This window comes from Gossypium arboreum, chromosome 2 (genome assembly GCF_025698485.1).
Source record: "Gossypium arboreum isolate Shixiya-1 chromosome 2, ASM2569848v2, whole genome shotgun sequence".
In the NCBI taxonomy this organism is placed as follows: domain Eukaryota; kingdom Viridiplantae; phylum Streptophyta; class Magnoliopsida; order Malvales; family Malvaceae; genus Gossypium; species Gossypium arboreum.
Window position 1 is genome coordinate 29,674,344 of NC_069071.1, and position 15,992 is coordinate 29,690,335.

General features: G+C 32.0%; 2 protein-coding genes across 5 annotated transcripts; both read left to right on the plus strand.

Moving 5' to 3' along the window:
- The first annotated feature begins 1,359 nt into the window (after window positions 1–1,359).
- On the plus strand, window positions 1,360–5,744 carry LOC108467202 (uncharacterized). The gene is made up of 7 exons (XM_017767773.2): window positions 1,360–2,208; window positions 4,052–4,104; window positions 4,217–4,304; window positions 4,383–4,481; window positions 4,956–5,083; window positions 5,175–5,262; window positions 5,353–5,744. Exons 1-6 carry the CDS (start codon window positions 1,630–1,632, stop codon window positions 5,209–5,211), a joined length of 984 nt encoding a protein of 327 aa, XP_017623262.1. The 5' UTR covers window positions 1,360–1,629; the 3' UTR covers window positions 5,212–5,262; window positions 5,353–5,744.
- A 306-nt stretch (window positions 5,745–6,050) lies between these two features.
- LOC108467201 (nucleosome assembly protein 1;4-like) lies at window positions 6,051–10,724 on the plus strand. Of its 4 annotated transcripts, none has more exons than XM_017767771.2 (12): window positions 6,051–6,299; window positions 6,465–6,508; window positions 6,782–6,877; window positions 7,829–7,921; window positions 8,104–8,191; window positions 8,280–8,341; window positions 8,428–8,615; window positions 8,697–8,871; window positions 8,963–9,006; window positions 9,370–9,547; window positions 9,740–9,797; window positions 10,392–10,724. In XM_017767771.2, coding segments are annotated over exons 1-12 (1,083 nt in total). In that variant the 5' UTR covers window positions 6,051–6,244; the 3' UTR covers window positions 10,394–10,724. The 4 variants fall into 4 exon arrangements, with proteins under 4 accessions (XP_017623260.1, XP_017623261.1, XP_017623257.1 ...); XM_017767772.2 differs by having other exon boundaries at window positions 6,054–6,299; window positions 9,746–9,797; XM_017767768.2 differs by lacking the exon at window positions 10,392–10,724 and having other exon boundaries at window positions 6,054–6,299; window positions 9,740–10,023.
- Window positions 10,725–15,992: the final 5,268 nt, after the last annotated feature.

Here is a 15,992-nt window from a genome sequence, read left to right on the forward strand (position 1 = left end):
CAAGTACTTAAAACAACATAAACCATTTATCATTACACTAATGGTTACACTAATGGTAAAGTAACATTATTATTGTTTTTTAGTTTCTAATTTATGCCGATATTAGGCCATGCAAAATTTAAGCTATATTTTTGCTAATGAGACTTTTGACAATTGTTGATACAAAGTATAGGAAGAAAGAAGAGTAAGGAGGAGTAAGTGGCAGTTTTAAGGAGGGCGAATGATGTGAAAAAGTTGAGAGCTAGAACTAGGACAAGAGGACAATTGCTTGCCATGAAAAAAATTATCCTCATCCAATGTGTGAAAGACGTACATCGTGAGGCCCATTATATTATTCATTTAATCAGTACGAGATTATTATGCCTAATTGGACCTTTTATAGTGTGCTGAGAACGGATGATCTCACCACAAGGTGTTGAGAATGAATGGTCAAGATATAGTTTTAGATGGAGTTAATAGGAAAGTCAACGATATTTTTAGCGTAAATCTCTTTACTTTTCAAATTTAAAAATATAAATTCAATTGTTAATATTATTAAATTTTTGATTTAAGTATGTTATATTATATTTTGGAGATGATCAAGTAAGTATTATTTATTATTTTAAAATGTTAAACTAGCAAATTTAAGAAAAGAATATAAACATAATTAATAATGAGACGTGAATGTTGAAATTAGAAAAATTAAAATATTAAATTCTTAAAATAAATATATAAAAAGTAAGGAAGTATGCATATTTTAATCTATTATATTTAAGGACCAAAACCGAAACACAACAATCCCATTGACTAGCATATTGGGTGGGCAGTACCACTTAGATCATTTTCCTTAATCAACGGCTTTAAAAATTAAAACTACTTAGCCAAAATTTACTAGTGTAAACTGTTTTAATATTTTTATTTACTTCACTCACATCACACGTTAAATTATTATTTTAAATAAAAATTTTAAGTTAAATAATATAATTAGTTTTTATATTTTTTCATTTTGAATAATTAAAATTTTTTCTTTTATGTTCTTTTAACTTTTTTTTATTTTTCATTCTCTTTTACTTCTTCCTTTCTCCATTTATTTGAAAGTAGTTTTTCTATATTTCCTATTTATTAAAATTAGAGGGAAGAAGAAAAGGAAAATAAAGAAATAAAAAGAAAAAAGTAAATTATTTTAAAAAATAAAAGTATAGGGACTAGTTTTAATATTTCACCTTAGCTTATCGTATCATTAACGGCTCAGTGACTAAAATGTTACAACACGTTAATATAAGTAACTAAATCGTAATATTTCAAACATAAGTGACTAAAATGTAACTTGGGTTAAACAAAAGTGATATTTTGGTAATTTACCCAATTTATTATGATTATATTATCCCAAAACCATTCGCCTTTGCCCCTCTCGTTTTGAACCATTAGGAACAACGTACAACAGAACATCCAACACTTCTATATCTTTCTCTTTGTTCCTGTTTTTTTTTTTGCCAGTCCTGATGACGCGTTTTGATGGCGGCTGAACCTTGAAATATTATTCCTCTCTAGTTTTTCTTTCTTTCATTCATTCATTCCTTTTACTTTTCCTTTTTTTTTTTTTTATGTTTAGTTTTGTTTCATAAACTAAAAAACTAATAATCCCTACAAATGTTTTTCGTCTGCTTTCTCTTCTGTTTCGCTCTCTCTTTCCTGTTCTTTTTATTTTCTTTCTACTATAAGAAAAGGCTCCATAAGCAACAACATCCACAAGACGAACAAGGAAAATCCCAGAATGAACCGGCCCTTTCCAACCCTTCTCTCTCCCATAAAAATGCCCAAACTCGGGAAAACGATTCCACCCATTTTCCCCATTCGCTTCTGCTAGAGATCTTGCCTTCTGATTCTACACAATGGGCTGATTTGTTTACAGGTGAAAGCCATCCTAGGGAAGAAACGAGGCAAGTTGGGTCGGTTCGAGAAGGGGACCTGTTTGAATCTCAAAGCGCGAAGAAGAAAAAGAAAAGAGGAAAGAAGAAGAGATTGGATTCCAAAGGCGAAGAAGAAAATGAGGAAGACAGAAAGAAAAGGGAAGAACCAGGTCAGAGTTGTTCGGGTTCTCAGGTCAAGCCCCAGCTGGTTTGTTTGTACCCTTTTACATCAACGAGTAGTGCAACGCAAAGGAAGATCAAGCAACGATACGATCAGCTTGTTAAGTGTCATGGAAACAAAGGATTGACATTAGCTCAGGTTTGTTGAAGTTCCACTTTTTTCTTGATGTTCTTTAATCTATTGATTAACTTGACAAGTACTAATAAAGGCTACCCTTTTTATAATTTGTATTGAATTATTGTAGTTTAAGATTTTTGCTTTTGAATGTTGCTTTATTTTATGGGTTATCTTGATAGTAAAGAAAGTCCCATTGTTGCTTCTTAGTGTAAGATATCTTTAAGTGCTTTTTAGTTCTTTAACTACCTTTTGACTATCTAAAGAATAGTGTAATCAAGTCCTTTCTTATTTCAAGCAATAGTTTAAATTTGTATTCTTTGCTTTCCATCAAGGTTAAGACTTATCCAATTTGAAATTATTTGAGTTTGTGTTTTTTTTTTTTTGTTCAACAAGATGAATGAAGAGAATCTGAAACTTTTAGCCTGAATTAGGACACAGAATAATCAATTGAGGTAATAGGAAACAAGGTTTTTCTTTGGCTGTTTAGTTAAGATGACCCCTTAAACCATGTGGATGGCCTCTTCATGGGGATCTGCTCTGTAGAATTCATTATTTATTGAAGTTTTGTCATTTCAAATGGATTAGATGACGCTCTAAATTAAATTGCAGGTTAGATGAACTAAATCTGTGTATTTCCGAAAAAAAGAACTAGATTGAAGGCAGTTTTGTTTACCTGCATTTGAGATAATCAGAAATGCTTGTGTTCTCATCTTTCTGGGGCTATGATCATAATATACTTATATGTCTACGGAGGTGATTTGAATTAGTCTCTGAAGAAGCATGAGTCAATTCTACAAGTATTCTTTAAAGAAGCTGGGCCTCATATAAAGTTGCTAGTACAAGAAGGTCATGGTGAAATTTTCATCTTTTCTTGTATGTTATAAAGGATGAGCCTAGTTTAAGGTATCATAGAATAGTATTTAATTGAGGGACTTGAGGATTTTGGTAAAGTTTGGTGGGGCTAGTTTCAAGTTTTTAGTGGTAGATTCTGGCGCTTGCTTCTCTGCAGACAATGTGCTGGAAGCATCTAAGGACTTCAAATCAATTGGCAAAATGGATATTATTGTTCTAGAGACTTAGATGAGCAAACTACAAAAGTATTTGGTAGAAATTTTTCAGCTACATAAGAAAGTAATTATATTGTTTCTGTTACTTGGAAATCGATCTGAAACGTAAAGTTGGCATAAGGTAGGAATATAGGCTATTTCAAATTTGTATTGAGTTTGTCTGGCACATTTTATGCTGAGAACGAGATTCAATTGTACCAATGTTAATAAGTAGTAAGGCTTAAAACTTGACACCAACTCAAGGCTCTCAAACTTAGGCCTGATTTAAGCTGATATCTTGCTGGGATTCCCAAAATCCAACATTATCTTTTAGATGAGTTTGTATGCTTGAATAAGGTTGACTGCCAGACAGATGCTAGGTTCAGTGTACTGCATAGTTAAAGTTTCAAATATCTGTTAGTGCTCCGAATCCTGTGTTTTTATACTCTGACAGTCATAAAGTATGTTAACTTGATCCAATTTTTTATTAAATTCTAACTCTCCTCTTTATTGAGGAAATATTAAACTCATATTCTCCTGTTTGTGCCCTTTTTTGGTATAGTTATAGTTGAAAACCTGAACCAGTGTTAGTTTAATTCATGCCCTCTGCTGCATATTGAATGCTTTCAGATATCAGAATTTCAGAATAAGATTATGAATTTCCCTATAAAGTTATCTCTAAATTAGTTAATAGTTGCATTGATAAGCTATTTGATACTTAGATGGTTCCCTGCCCTTTTTAATTCTGGTATATTTGTTGTAATCTTTGGTGGGGTTGAATATGCAACAAGTGTAACATACTATCCTCCCTTATACAGGTTGGAGAATTTGCTAATTGCTTGATTGAGGCCAGAAATGATCTGCAACACAAGTAAGTCATCGTCGTGTTTTAGAAATCCAGATCCTTAGCTTTGCTTTTCAATCATTTCCTTCTAGCTCTGAGCATTTGCTTGATTAGTTTCCTTGCTATGGTCTTGCCACAGGTCTGAGGTCATCAAACGTAAGTTTACAATAACAAACGCTCTGCTATTTAAAGCGGAGCGATCTTCATTTGATCGCCTGAGGCAGCAGGTGAGCAACCATATGAGATAAAACTTAAGCTTATGGCATTAATTAGTTGTTAATTGGTCAATGAATTTGCATGTTTAGATATACAAGCTTGAAATGGAACAGAAGAGATTAGAAGAGGATGCATTTGTCTATAATTGGCTGCAAGAGCAACTTAAACTATCACCGGCATACAAGAAGGTAGAGTTCATACCTATATTCTAATAGCAAAGTAAAGCTTATTGTAAAATTTTGTTAATTCTGTTGTCTGTTTAGTTTTCAAGGAAGGATAACTGAACATAATTGCCCAAATTATTGCAAAGTAAAGCTTATTTGTCTCCCATCACTCTTCTTTTGGCTTTTATTCTTAGTGGCTTCTTGTTAACCTTGAAACTCTATGCATGGAACTTTATTTTGTTATTACCTATCTGTCCGTGCAACTTAACAGCTATTATCATGTGGTTGAATCTGGAATATAAACAACCTTTCAGGTTTGGCTTCAACTCTTTAGGTTGCAGTTTGTTACGACACTAAATTTAACATGTTTTCTCAACCTTAAAATTGTGTTTATGAAGTTAGAATGTGTTGGGAATTTCCATGTTTATTTTGTCTCATTACAATTAAACGAGTTACTATCATGATTCTGATCTCTCTTTCTTTCTTTCTCTCTCACAGATGCTTGAAATTGGTGCTTGCATGGAGTTAAAGGCCAAGTCTGGTGAGCAGATGGAAGGTGCAGATACCGAAATTTCTGACATTTCCTTTGAGGAGCTATTAGCTCAGGAAAAGAAAGATTCATTTTGGTGAGTCGCTTATCATTGTTCAAATCCTGCTTTCGAACTTTTGTGTTGACCACTTACGAAACACCCTTTTTGCTTTTGATGCTCCATGCAGGCAGAAAAATGGGAATTTGAGACTAAGCTCAAATTGATGACAATACTTGTTCAGCTAACCCTACTACGGAACCAATTCACTTTTTGCAGTATGAATCATCAATTCCTAATACTAAAAATGTTTCGTAGTTTTTATAGCAAAATCATTGTCATAACTTTTCCATTTTATAACCCTACAGAATGACGCAGCTCTGATGCTTGAACAATGTTTAGATGAACTGTCTGCCCTCTGCTAGAACTGAGTGCATACACCAACTTCAGAGGCTATGCGCTTTGTAATCTTTATACATGATCTTTGTTAGGAAGTTGAGTTTGTGCTTAGAGAGATTGAAAGGCTATGAATAGAAGGGGAGGTGTTATTGAAGATTTTTTTTAGAAATATATTACTGTTGATAATGAAGAAGATTAGTACGTAGTAAATCTTATATCTACTAGTGTATGTTGATGATATTATCTTAATCAGTAACATCGTAGATTGTTAAGCACATTTTGCTATATTTTCTTAAATTCCCGTCCATGCATTCTTTAATGCTGATTGGGCTAGAAATAAAGATTATTAGTTTTCCACCAATTGGAGTTCAAATAAGCGATAGGATCATATTTGATCCTAGTCAAAGTTACACAACCATCCAAATATAGTTGAAGTTGCATCTAAGAAGTGTACCTGATATATCTTTATAATATATATGGTTGAATTAAAAAAATGCGGTAAATTCTTATAAATAGGATGATAACGTGTTTTAAGACATTTAAACTCATATCTCTTACATTAATAATAATACTCGTAATAATTAAAATTTTAAACTAATTAAATTACTTCACATTATAATTTCTTTTACATGGCAGCATTAACCACCATATCTGATTTTGGTTTATTTAGCCATACAAAATCTTATTTACATGGTATCTCATTCGTTAGCCCTATAGCTTAAGCGGTATAATCTCACTTTTAGCACTCTAATAAATAACTTGGCCCTTCATCACGTCACGTTTCCGAGGGTTCTGCCTTTCTCTTTCCCACTGTATTTCCCCTTTCTTGCTTCCCAAATACTCATTTCAACGCCAGAAAAAATGAGTAACGATGACGCATCCGATCTCGGCGTCGCCCTCCCCGCCGCCGCTGCCGGTATACCTACTTAATTGTTCTCTTCCCATCTCACTTATTATTATTATTTTTCAAATGGCATGTGATTATCCTTTGATAAATTTTTTAAATCTATTTTTCGGTTGTGATTTCGTTATCATTATCAGAGATTACGTAAATTTTTTAATGTGATTCTTTTGTCCGCAGCTTTGAGTGCTGAGGAACGCGCCGGCTTGGTTAATGAGCTTAAGGCAAGTGATTCTTTTTTATTTATAATGCTTTTGTATTTTTATTGTAAAATGTGAAAATGGAATAGGAATATCAAATATGTTGTAGAATAGAAACTAACGAATGAGAATTGTGCTTAAGGTTGTTTGTATTTAGTAGTAGTTTGAAGTTTTTAACCCTGATGGCTCACCACTTGATACATTGTTCTGTTGATGGTGTGTGAACTGTGAAGTTGTCTTATTTCTATTTGTTATTTACAATAGTGTGTTTAGCCCCCTTTTGGCTGCTTTTTGCAGAATAAGCTTCAAAATTTAGCGGGAGAACATGCTGATGTGCTAGAAACACTATCACCAAATGTCAGAAAACGTGTTGAGGTTCTCAGGGAGATTCAGGTCGTACATCTGATTTTAAACTTATGTTCTCTCTATGTCTGCATTCCACATCTAATCTTTGTCATACCCAAGGCATGCTCTTTGTTGCCAATTTCATTGATGTGATTATACATCCTGGAACATGCTATAGCTCAGTCTAGATTGTTTGGATTCTCAAAGTTGTTATATTTGTTATTACTTGAGAGACGTTTTCCTTCTTTTGCCTCCATACTTTTTTTTTGACCTGTGGATTTTTTTTGGGGAGTAGGAGTTACGCATTTTTTCATTTTCAATTTATTGTCTTGGAAATGATTTCTTGCTTTGGAAGGTAACTTATGTCAATGAGAATGTTGTGCTTGTTAGAGAATTATTATTGGCATGTTGATTGATTTTTGAATTTGTTATACGGATTGCTTTTCAGTAATGTTGTCTTGAATGGTGACTCATAAGGCTTGACTGGTTGATATTCTAGCATACGTGTTTGTTTCCATGGTGGGTTTTTTTTTTTTTTTTTTTTTAATATTATGCTCTTATTGTCCTAGTTAATATGCTGAGTTTCATAGGAGAACTCATTTATATCTCCTAAGATATCGAACTAATACCTGAACTCCTGATAGGAAGTGCAACTCATGCATACCATGTAGAACTGTTAGTTCATTCCATATTCAAGCTTTGCTCTCCTGTTTTCTTTTGTACTTTTACTATAAGCTTTTCTTGACTTTGAGACCATATTTCCTTTTCTAACTTTTCTACTTACTATAGGTTTTAAGTTACTTTTTGAAATATTACTTATGGTTGGATTTAATATAAATTTTCACTTCACTAACACTTGTGATGATGGGATTTGGTTGAAAAATGCTGATGTTCAATAAAATTGGAAGGTTGACACCTTCCTACAGTTGATTGGAGTATTGGACTACAACTTTGTTTGGTTTTAAAAGAAGAATACTTTCTTACATATTCATTTTGCAGAGTGAACATGATGAACTGGAGAAGAAGTTTTTTGAGGAGAGAGCTGCATTGGAGGCCAAGTATCAGAAACTTTATGAACCACTTTATACTAAGGTCTGTGGGGTTCTTTTGGACATTAATGCTTCATTATGTCATATATAAGCCTTTGTATATTGTGATGTTTCTTGTTTCATGAGTTTTGGTTTATTCACATGCATATTTCTCGCATTTCTTGGAAGCTTATTTGAGCATTCCTCTTTATCTTGATTCTTTCTTCTAATAACTAAAAATTGCAGAGGTATGAAATTGTGAATGGTATAGTGAAGGTTGAAGGAGAAACAAATGAAGCTGTGATGGACGAAGAAGGGGATAAATGTGTAGAAGGTATTGAATCTTGGTTGACTCATGTAAAGTTTCTGAAATTGTATCAATGCATTGATCCTGAGATGGGTTGACATAATCTTAAATGCAGAAAAAGGAGTGCCTGACTTTTGGCAAACTGCGATGAAAATGAATGAAATTTTGGCCGAGGAGGTACGTGAAATGTGTAGTTCCTTATCTGATGAGTTCTATTTGTTGATTTGAAAATGTATGTTATGACTTAATATTTGCTGATATAGATTTCAGAGCGAGATGAAGGGGCTCTCAAGTATCTTAAAGATATCAAGTGGAGCAGAAACGATGATCCTAAGGGTTTCAAGCTAGAATTTTTCTTTGATTCTAACCCTTTTTTTAAGAATACCGTCCTGACAAAAACATATCACATGGTTGATGATGAAAATGAGCCCATCTTGGAGAAAGCAATTGGGTGAGTTAAAATATGCTTTTATACTAAGAAATTTTTGGGTTATCCTACTATACATATCATAAAAGTTAGGGTAATTTGTAGAACGAAGATTGAATGGTATCCTGGGAAATGCCTGACACAGAAGGTCCTAAAAAAGAAGCCCAAGAAAGGATCGAAGAATGCTAAGCCCATTACAAAAACTGAAAATTGTGAAAGCTTCTTCAACTTCTTCAACCCTCCTCAAATCCCCGAAGATGATGATATTGATGATGAGCTTGTAAGTTTGACATTTTCTTTTGGAATAGGAAGGCTAACTCAATAATTTTATGGTGTGTTCTTCTTAGTTTCATTGATATATCTATCAACAGGCTGAGGAACTTCAGGATCGAATGGAACATGACTATAACATTGGGTGAGTCTATGGTATCTCTTTTTGTGAGAGCTATTTTGAAGATGCATTTCTTTGGTTAGTACCTTACCAAGGTGCTTGTTGTTTTCGTTGGATTAGTGTTGTCAGTCTAAGGTCAGTGTGGCATATTAAATGCTTTTCATTTATTGCTATTTTGAGAATTAAATCCTTTTTCTCTGGAAAGAACTGTCATTGATGCTATGTAAGAGATAAATGGGGGAAAGTGTTGGTGAGAATTCTTGTTTCTAGCTTCTTGAAATGTGAAGAAAAATATACTGCAAGTGCAACATCATTATTTTGTTTATGTCTTCTTGTAATCTTCACATTTTTTTGTTTCTCAAATGAAATGTTGGATTGTTTGTGTAGTTCGGCAATTCGAGACAAACTAATTCCTCATGCAGTATCATGGTTTACGGGGGAAGCTGGTCAGGGGAATGAGTATGATGGATTAGAAAGTGATTATGACAGTGATGACCAAGATGGTGATGAGGGTGAAGATGGGGATGAAGAAGATGAGACAGAAGAAAGAAAGGGCAAAAAGAAGGTGAGCCTATAATTTCATTTATATTTTGAAAAATCAAGTTTATTTATTATTTTATTTGTTGAAAATTTCCTGCATCGAGTTATTATAATGGCCAAGAGAGTTATAGGGTGTATGATGGAATGGTGTACCGTATGTTTGCTATCATTCAATGGCTTATTTGTTGTGATTTGTTTAAACCTGGGTTTGTTTAAGATGCAGAGCGCAAGTGCAAATGCCGGCCTAAATCAGCATGGTGAGCGCCCTCCAGAGTGTAAGCAACAGTAGCATTTGGATACCCTCTTGGTTGCTTAAAATTTTGAGTAATATATATTCCCTAATTGTGAGTATCTCATTCAACTTTTATTCTTGTTTTTTAATGGAGGATTGGCGTTGCCCATTAATGTTATGTGGCAGTGGAACTCTAAACCTATGTAATGTTTCTAGTTTCTAAATCGTAAATGGTCTGTTAATATAGTTTCATGCAACATATAGTAAAACTGTTCCATCATTGTTGTCTACAATTTTTTTAGGTTCCGGAATATTTTTAAAGTTTTTTTTAATGTTGTTAGAACTAGACTGAACCAGTTAGGGTACCAGCCTGGAGAGAGGGGTTGGACTGATTAACCTGTGAACCGCATGGAACAAGTTGAATCAGGCTAAATACTGGTTAAACCGGCAGTGAACTGTCTCTTTACTTTTTTAATCTTTTTTTTTTGAAATTTATTTGATTGAACTGGACAAATTAGTTGGATTGGTTGAATTGGGAACTGATGATATGACCGATTTGATCATCAATCAAATTCTGAAAACTTTGGTTTTCTTAGTATTTTCAAGTTCTATAATCTCCTTATTTGCTTGATAATAGAGAATGATCCCCTTACCGATGGGGATTTAGGGGTACAAGTGAGGAAGCAAGAAGGCTCTTTTAATATGTTTGGTACGACTGGAACGAAGATGAAGGCAATGGTGGATGGAATGGAAAACTATGTTTTTTTGGGGAGTTAAATTAACACAATTAACAATTTTATTTACAACTTGGCTTTTAATCCGTTGTCTTTTGTCTTCTTATGTTTATATTGCATGATATTTATTTTTAGGATAATGTCACAAAGAGTCCTTAAAGTATCAAATTTTCAATGTGGAAATTGCACTTTAAAAATGTTGGTACACTTTACCTATAATAAAGTGACATTTAGAATATTCAATGATGCCACGTGATGGAACAATAATGATTTTAAATGTTGGAACTAAATAAGCTGAAATTTAATATTGATTTCAAAAATAAAATTGGAACGTGGAAATATACAATTCCATGTTTTAAAATAAAGGTCAAAATATGTTGTTAGTACTTGTATTTTGACAATTTGAAATTTAGTCATTCTACTTAAAATTTTAAAATTAAGATTTTTGTTTTTTCAATTTAAAAATCTTAGTACAATTATTAACATTATTAGAATTTTTGTCATTAGATTGTCCTCATATGATGTTGCACATTATTGACAAAAAATAAACATGCTTAAATTCACAAGTTTTGATAGAAAATACAAATTATGATAATGATTAAACTAGAATTTTAAATTGAAGAAGTAGGAGGATTGGATTTTAAATTTTAAAGTATATGAACTAAATTTCAAATTTTGAAAATACATGGACTAATATAATTTTTAACCTAAAATGAACCCTAATTTTGATATTTTAAAAACAAGTAAAATTAAAAATTAAAATATAAATATAAATATAAATATAAATATAAATATAAATATAAATATAAATTAATTTTAAAATATAAGAATTTTAAATAATTTAAATATAAAATTTTTAAAATCAATATTATCCTTTTCAAATATTTCCAAAAATATTTTATTTAAAAAATAAAATTGATTTAAAGTTATTTAACTATTAGAATATTACATTAAAATCATTTTAATATTTAAATTATTTGTTAAAATTTAATAATATCTTAAAATACTTAAAATTATGAAAAAATTCAGGAAAAAGAGAAAAAATATTATGAAAGCAAAATAGGTATTGTAGTAATAACAAAAACAAAAGAATAGTAAAAACAAAGATGAGAGAATAATAAAACACAAGGTTTCTTTCTGTATGAGATAATTTTTTCTTTTAACTTGGATGTCATACGCATATAATGCGCTCCATTTATAGGGTTTCAACCACCATATGTTATAATTGAAAAGACATCTACTTATGAAATATTTACAACAATTCCCTTAGATGTCAATAAAAAGAAAATATGCTTCATTAAAACTTTATTGGGAAAAACCTTATGAGATAAGAACCTGATGAAGGAAAAAAAAGTATACAATCACTCATTACAAGTTGACTCGTTAAAAACCTTTACCAAGAAAATCCAGTGGGATAAAACCTTGGTTAAAGGAAAAGATTTCTATGTTGTTTTAGACTCCTCTTACTGGATACATCACATTACATCTCTTGGTTGACACATTTCAATCTTGTATGCTAATATTTCAAATGTTTTACTTTGCAATGATTTTTGATGTAATCACCCTTCAATTGAGCTAAATATGTCGCATTATCATTTTGTAATATAGTTGATATCTTTTCCTATAAAGGTAAACCAATTATCTTCTAGATATTTTGGGTCAACATCTTTAGCTAAACATACTTTTAGCTTACCTCATACATTACATTACTTCTGCATGATTTGAAGAGGTAGTAGCTATGGAGTTATGCCTCATATTTTTCGGCTTTTCTTCTCCCAGTTAAACTCTATTTTTTTAGTTTTTCACATAAACTCTGATTAGTATAGGTTATTTTAATATTATTTGACCTACAAATTTAGTCTATAAATAGACCATATTTCCACCATAGAAAAATAACCCATTACACATTTAGGTATTAGCTTTTACAAGCTTTTAGAGAATTTTGTGTTTACATTTTGAGGGTTTTTATTTCAGGTTTTGGGATTTAGTTTTATCTCCATCTTTTGTACTCCTCATATTTGCCACTTTAGTGAAATTATCTTTGCACCTAATTTTTTATCCTCTTCAGAAGGGTTTTTTTTACGTAAAATATTTGTGTTCGATCTTTTCAATTTATTCGTTATTTTACTTGTTCGTTGGTATATTCGGTTTATCCCCAACAAACTAGTATCAAAGCTAGTTCGATTTCCGTAATTAACCTGTTCAAAGATGGAAAAAACAATGTTTGATATTGAAAGTTTGATGACATCACAAATTTCAATATGTAGTAAGTTCGGATGACGACGATCTTGATTTAGGGTAATCTTGAGAAGGTCCTTACAGAGAAGAAGTCTGTAGACATGGATAAATCAGAATGGGATAGGTTAGATAAAAAAGCTCTATCCATGATTCAATTATGTCTAACAAATAATTTATTGCAAGAGGTTTTGATGGAGAAAATGACATTCACCTTATGGAAAAGGTTAAAAACCCTTTATGCAAAAAAGTTTTTGGCTAACCAATTAGTGTTGAAACAGTGAATGTACATGTTCCACATGAATGAATGTGAACACCTTAGAGATCACATCAGTCAATTTATTACTTTTTTTGAATGATTTAAAGAATGTTAAGGTTTAGATTAACGATGAAGATCAGACTATGCTATTACTGTGCTATTTATCCTCTTCATACAAGTCTTTTAGGGAAACCCTAATTTATGACAGATATAATCTCTCATTCGAGGATGTGAAGGGTTATCTGTTTAGCAAAGACAAACTCGACAATGCGTTTGGTTCGAATAGCAAGTTAGATAGGCAAGCCTCAATTTTGGTAGCATCAAGGAAGCGAGACAAAAGATGTCGCTATTGTAAGAAGTTAGGTCACATCAAGGCAGATTGTTACAAATTGCAAAATAAAAGGGCTGCTAAGAGCAACAAGGAAGATTTAGATGGTGCTAATTTGGCCAATTAAAAGGGTGATGATTTCTTGTTGGTGTCAACAAGTGATAACTCCGAGTTTACATTCGAATGGATCTTGGATTTGGGGTGTTCTTTCCACATGTGTCCCAACAAGGACTGATTCTCCACATACAGTTTAGTTGAAGGTGGAGCTGTGCGTATGGAGAATAGTTCACCTAGTAAGGTAACCGATACTGATACTATTCAGATTACAAAGCACGGTGGGACAATTAGGACATTGTCAGATGTCAGGCATGTGCCTGACTTAAAGAAAAATCTCATCTATTTGGGAATTTTGGACTTGAAGTGTTGTATAATTAACATTGAGTCAAACAATATTAATGTATCTCGTGAGGCTCTTGTTTTGATTAAAGGTAAAAAAATTGACAGTTTTTATGTTCTGGAAGGATCAATGGTGACTGGTGAAACAAGATGTCCCTTGTTTGTTAAAGAGTTGAAGTTGACTTATTTGAATCAAAAACAACTTGGTCATAGGAGGGAAAAATGTATGACCGTTTTCTATAAGATATGTTCTCTTTTGGATGCTAGTTTTGAAAAGATAGGGCATTGTGTTCGTGGAAATCAAACTCGGGTCAATTTTGATTTGGCAGTGTACAAGTCAAAGACTAGAAGACTTCCAGCTTCTAAACAAAACTTTGACTTAGTTAATAACATGCATAGTTCGAGATTGATACGAACTCGTTTTGGTGATGATTCGAGTCGTTTAGATGCCCAATCGTGAATTTGAGTAAGTTGTTTTTCGTTTCGAAACAAGATAAGTTTAAACAAGAATAGGCTGAGTAAAGAAGGAAATGAGTTTTAAACATAGGATAACAAAGTGGTTAAAACAAAAAAAATGGATAATTTACTAAGGCAAAAAAAAAACCAACAATATTGGATTGTTAACCCGAATCTCAAATGGCTCTTAAGTGTTTTATGGTTTAAGGAAAATAGTAAAGGATAAACCTTGACCCACTATCAAATAGTGATAGGAACCAAAGGTATACGAATGCCACACTTGAAAGTGATAAGTTCGATAAACAATGGAAAGGATAGACGCCACAGGCAATGCTTGATAAGTCAGATCAGGTCCAAAAGAACAAAGAGAATTGGATAACTCACAAAACTCAATTTTAACATAAATTCAGCAAAAAGGTTCTTTTATAATAGGCTGATTACAACTATTTATAGTGTTAAAAGAGGCTAGCCGAATGGTCACATGTGATCATCTTAATGAGCTAATAATGAGCTGAAATAAAGCTCAAAAACTCTTGAAATTCTGAACCTAAGTAACTCCAATCTTCAATACACTTTAATTCACTTGAATCAATGAACTTGAATGCTTAAGAAAATCTTTTGAAGTCTCCTTTGGCCAACCGAATAGACACCAACATCTTGATGGAGTTTTGAATGCATGAAATGATTATTTAAGAAACAAAACGATTGAGGTAGATGGAAAGGCTACTGCTGAATTTAAAAGAAGATATAATGCTCTTTTAATTGTTATAAAAGTTCTTTAAATGATGTATAATGTCTCTCTTGTATGTAACCGAAATGTCCCCCTTGAATGTAACCGAAAACCACTTGAAAAGTCACATTAATGAATTTGTAACAACCTTTGAATGTAACGGTTTCCAGCTGAAAAGACACCTGCAATTAAACCCATTAAAACAAACATATTAAACACATTTAAACACTTATTAAAAACAAAACATATTAAACACTTAACTTAAATAAATGAACTCAAACACATGCATCAATAAATTATTCCAGCAACTAAATTATTTAAGATAAGCATTTATTCTAACAACTCAATTAACTAATATGCTTAAATGCATGGTTTAAAATGCAAACTAAATAAACAGATGAGTTATTTAATGCAAGACTTAATTTAATAATGTAGACTTAAACTAACATGGGAGTTACATAATGCACGTCATTATTTATGATGCGTACTTAATTAACATGAAAGTTACATAATGCATTACTTTATTAAATGCAGAACACACAAAGTGCAAGTTAAAATTAAAATATGCAAACTTATTAATTTAAATAAAACTTAATTAAATTAAAAAGTCCTTGAAAACATTGGCCCAATAATCAATCAGGTCTATGAGATGTTTCATCTTGCACTTGGGCCCCTCAAGTTTAGGCCAATCTCAATGGCGTCGAGTTGCGTCATAACATGATGCGACCGGGTTCGCATCAGAAATAATCTCGTGTTGGACTTTGACAAAGAATGTATTATGGAAATACGAGTCAAGGTGGAGATTTGTAAAGTTATGTCTCGTATTTTTTGACTTTTCTTCTCCTAATTAAACTTTGTTTTTTAGTTTCCCACTTAAACTCTAATTAATGTAGGTTATTTTAATATTAGTTTCCCACTTAAACTTTGATTAGTGTAGGTTATTTTAATATTATTTAACCTACAAATTTAGCCTATAAATAGATTCTTTTCCCATGCTAGAAAAATAACCCATTACACATTTCATTATGATCTTTTATAAGTTTTTAGAAAATTTTGTGTTTACTTTGTGGATTCTTATTTTAGGTTTTGGGGTTTAGTTT

What these genes read in the sequence shown, in the direction of transcription:
- LOC108467201 (XM_017767768.2), top strand. Translation starts at nt 6,245, where the DNA reads ATGAGTAACGATGACGCATCCGATCTCGGCGTCGCCCTCCCCGCCGCC. An exon ending in CCTCCCCGCCGCCGCTGCCG is followed by an intron (nt 6,300 to 6,464) that starts GTATACCTACTT and finishes TTTTGTCCGCAG; the next exon opens with CTTTGAGTGCTGAGGAACGC. An exon ending in ATGATATTGATGATGAGCTT is followed by an intron (nt 8,872 to 8,962) that starts GTAAGTTTGACA and finishes ATCTATCAACAG; the next exon opens with GCTGAGGAACTTCAGGATCG.
- LOC108467202 (XM_017767773.2), top strand. Translation starts at nt 1,630, where the DNA reads ATGTTTTTCGTCTGCTTTCTCTTCTGTTTCGCTCTCTCTTTCCTGTTC. An exon ending in AGAAATGATCTGCAACACAA is followed by an intron (nt 4,105 to 4,216) that starts GTAAGTCATCGT and finishes GTCTTGCCACAG; the next exon opens with GTCTGAGGTCATCAAACGTA. An exon ending in TATCACCGGCATACAAGAAG is followed by an intron (nt 4,482 to 4,955) that starts GTAGAGTTCATA and finishes TCTCTCTCACAG; the next exon opens with ATGCTTGAAATTGGTGCTTG.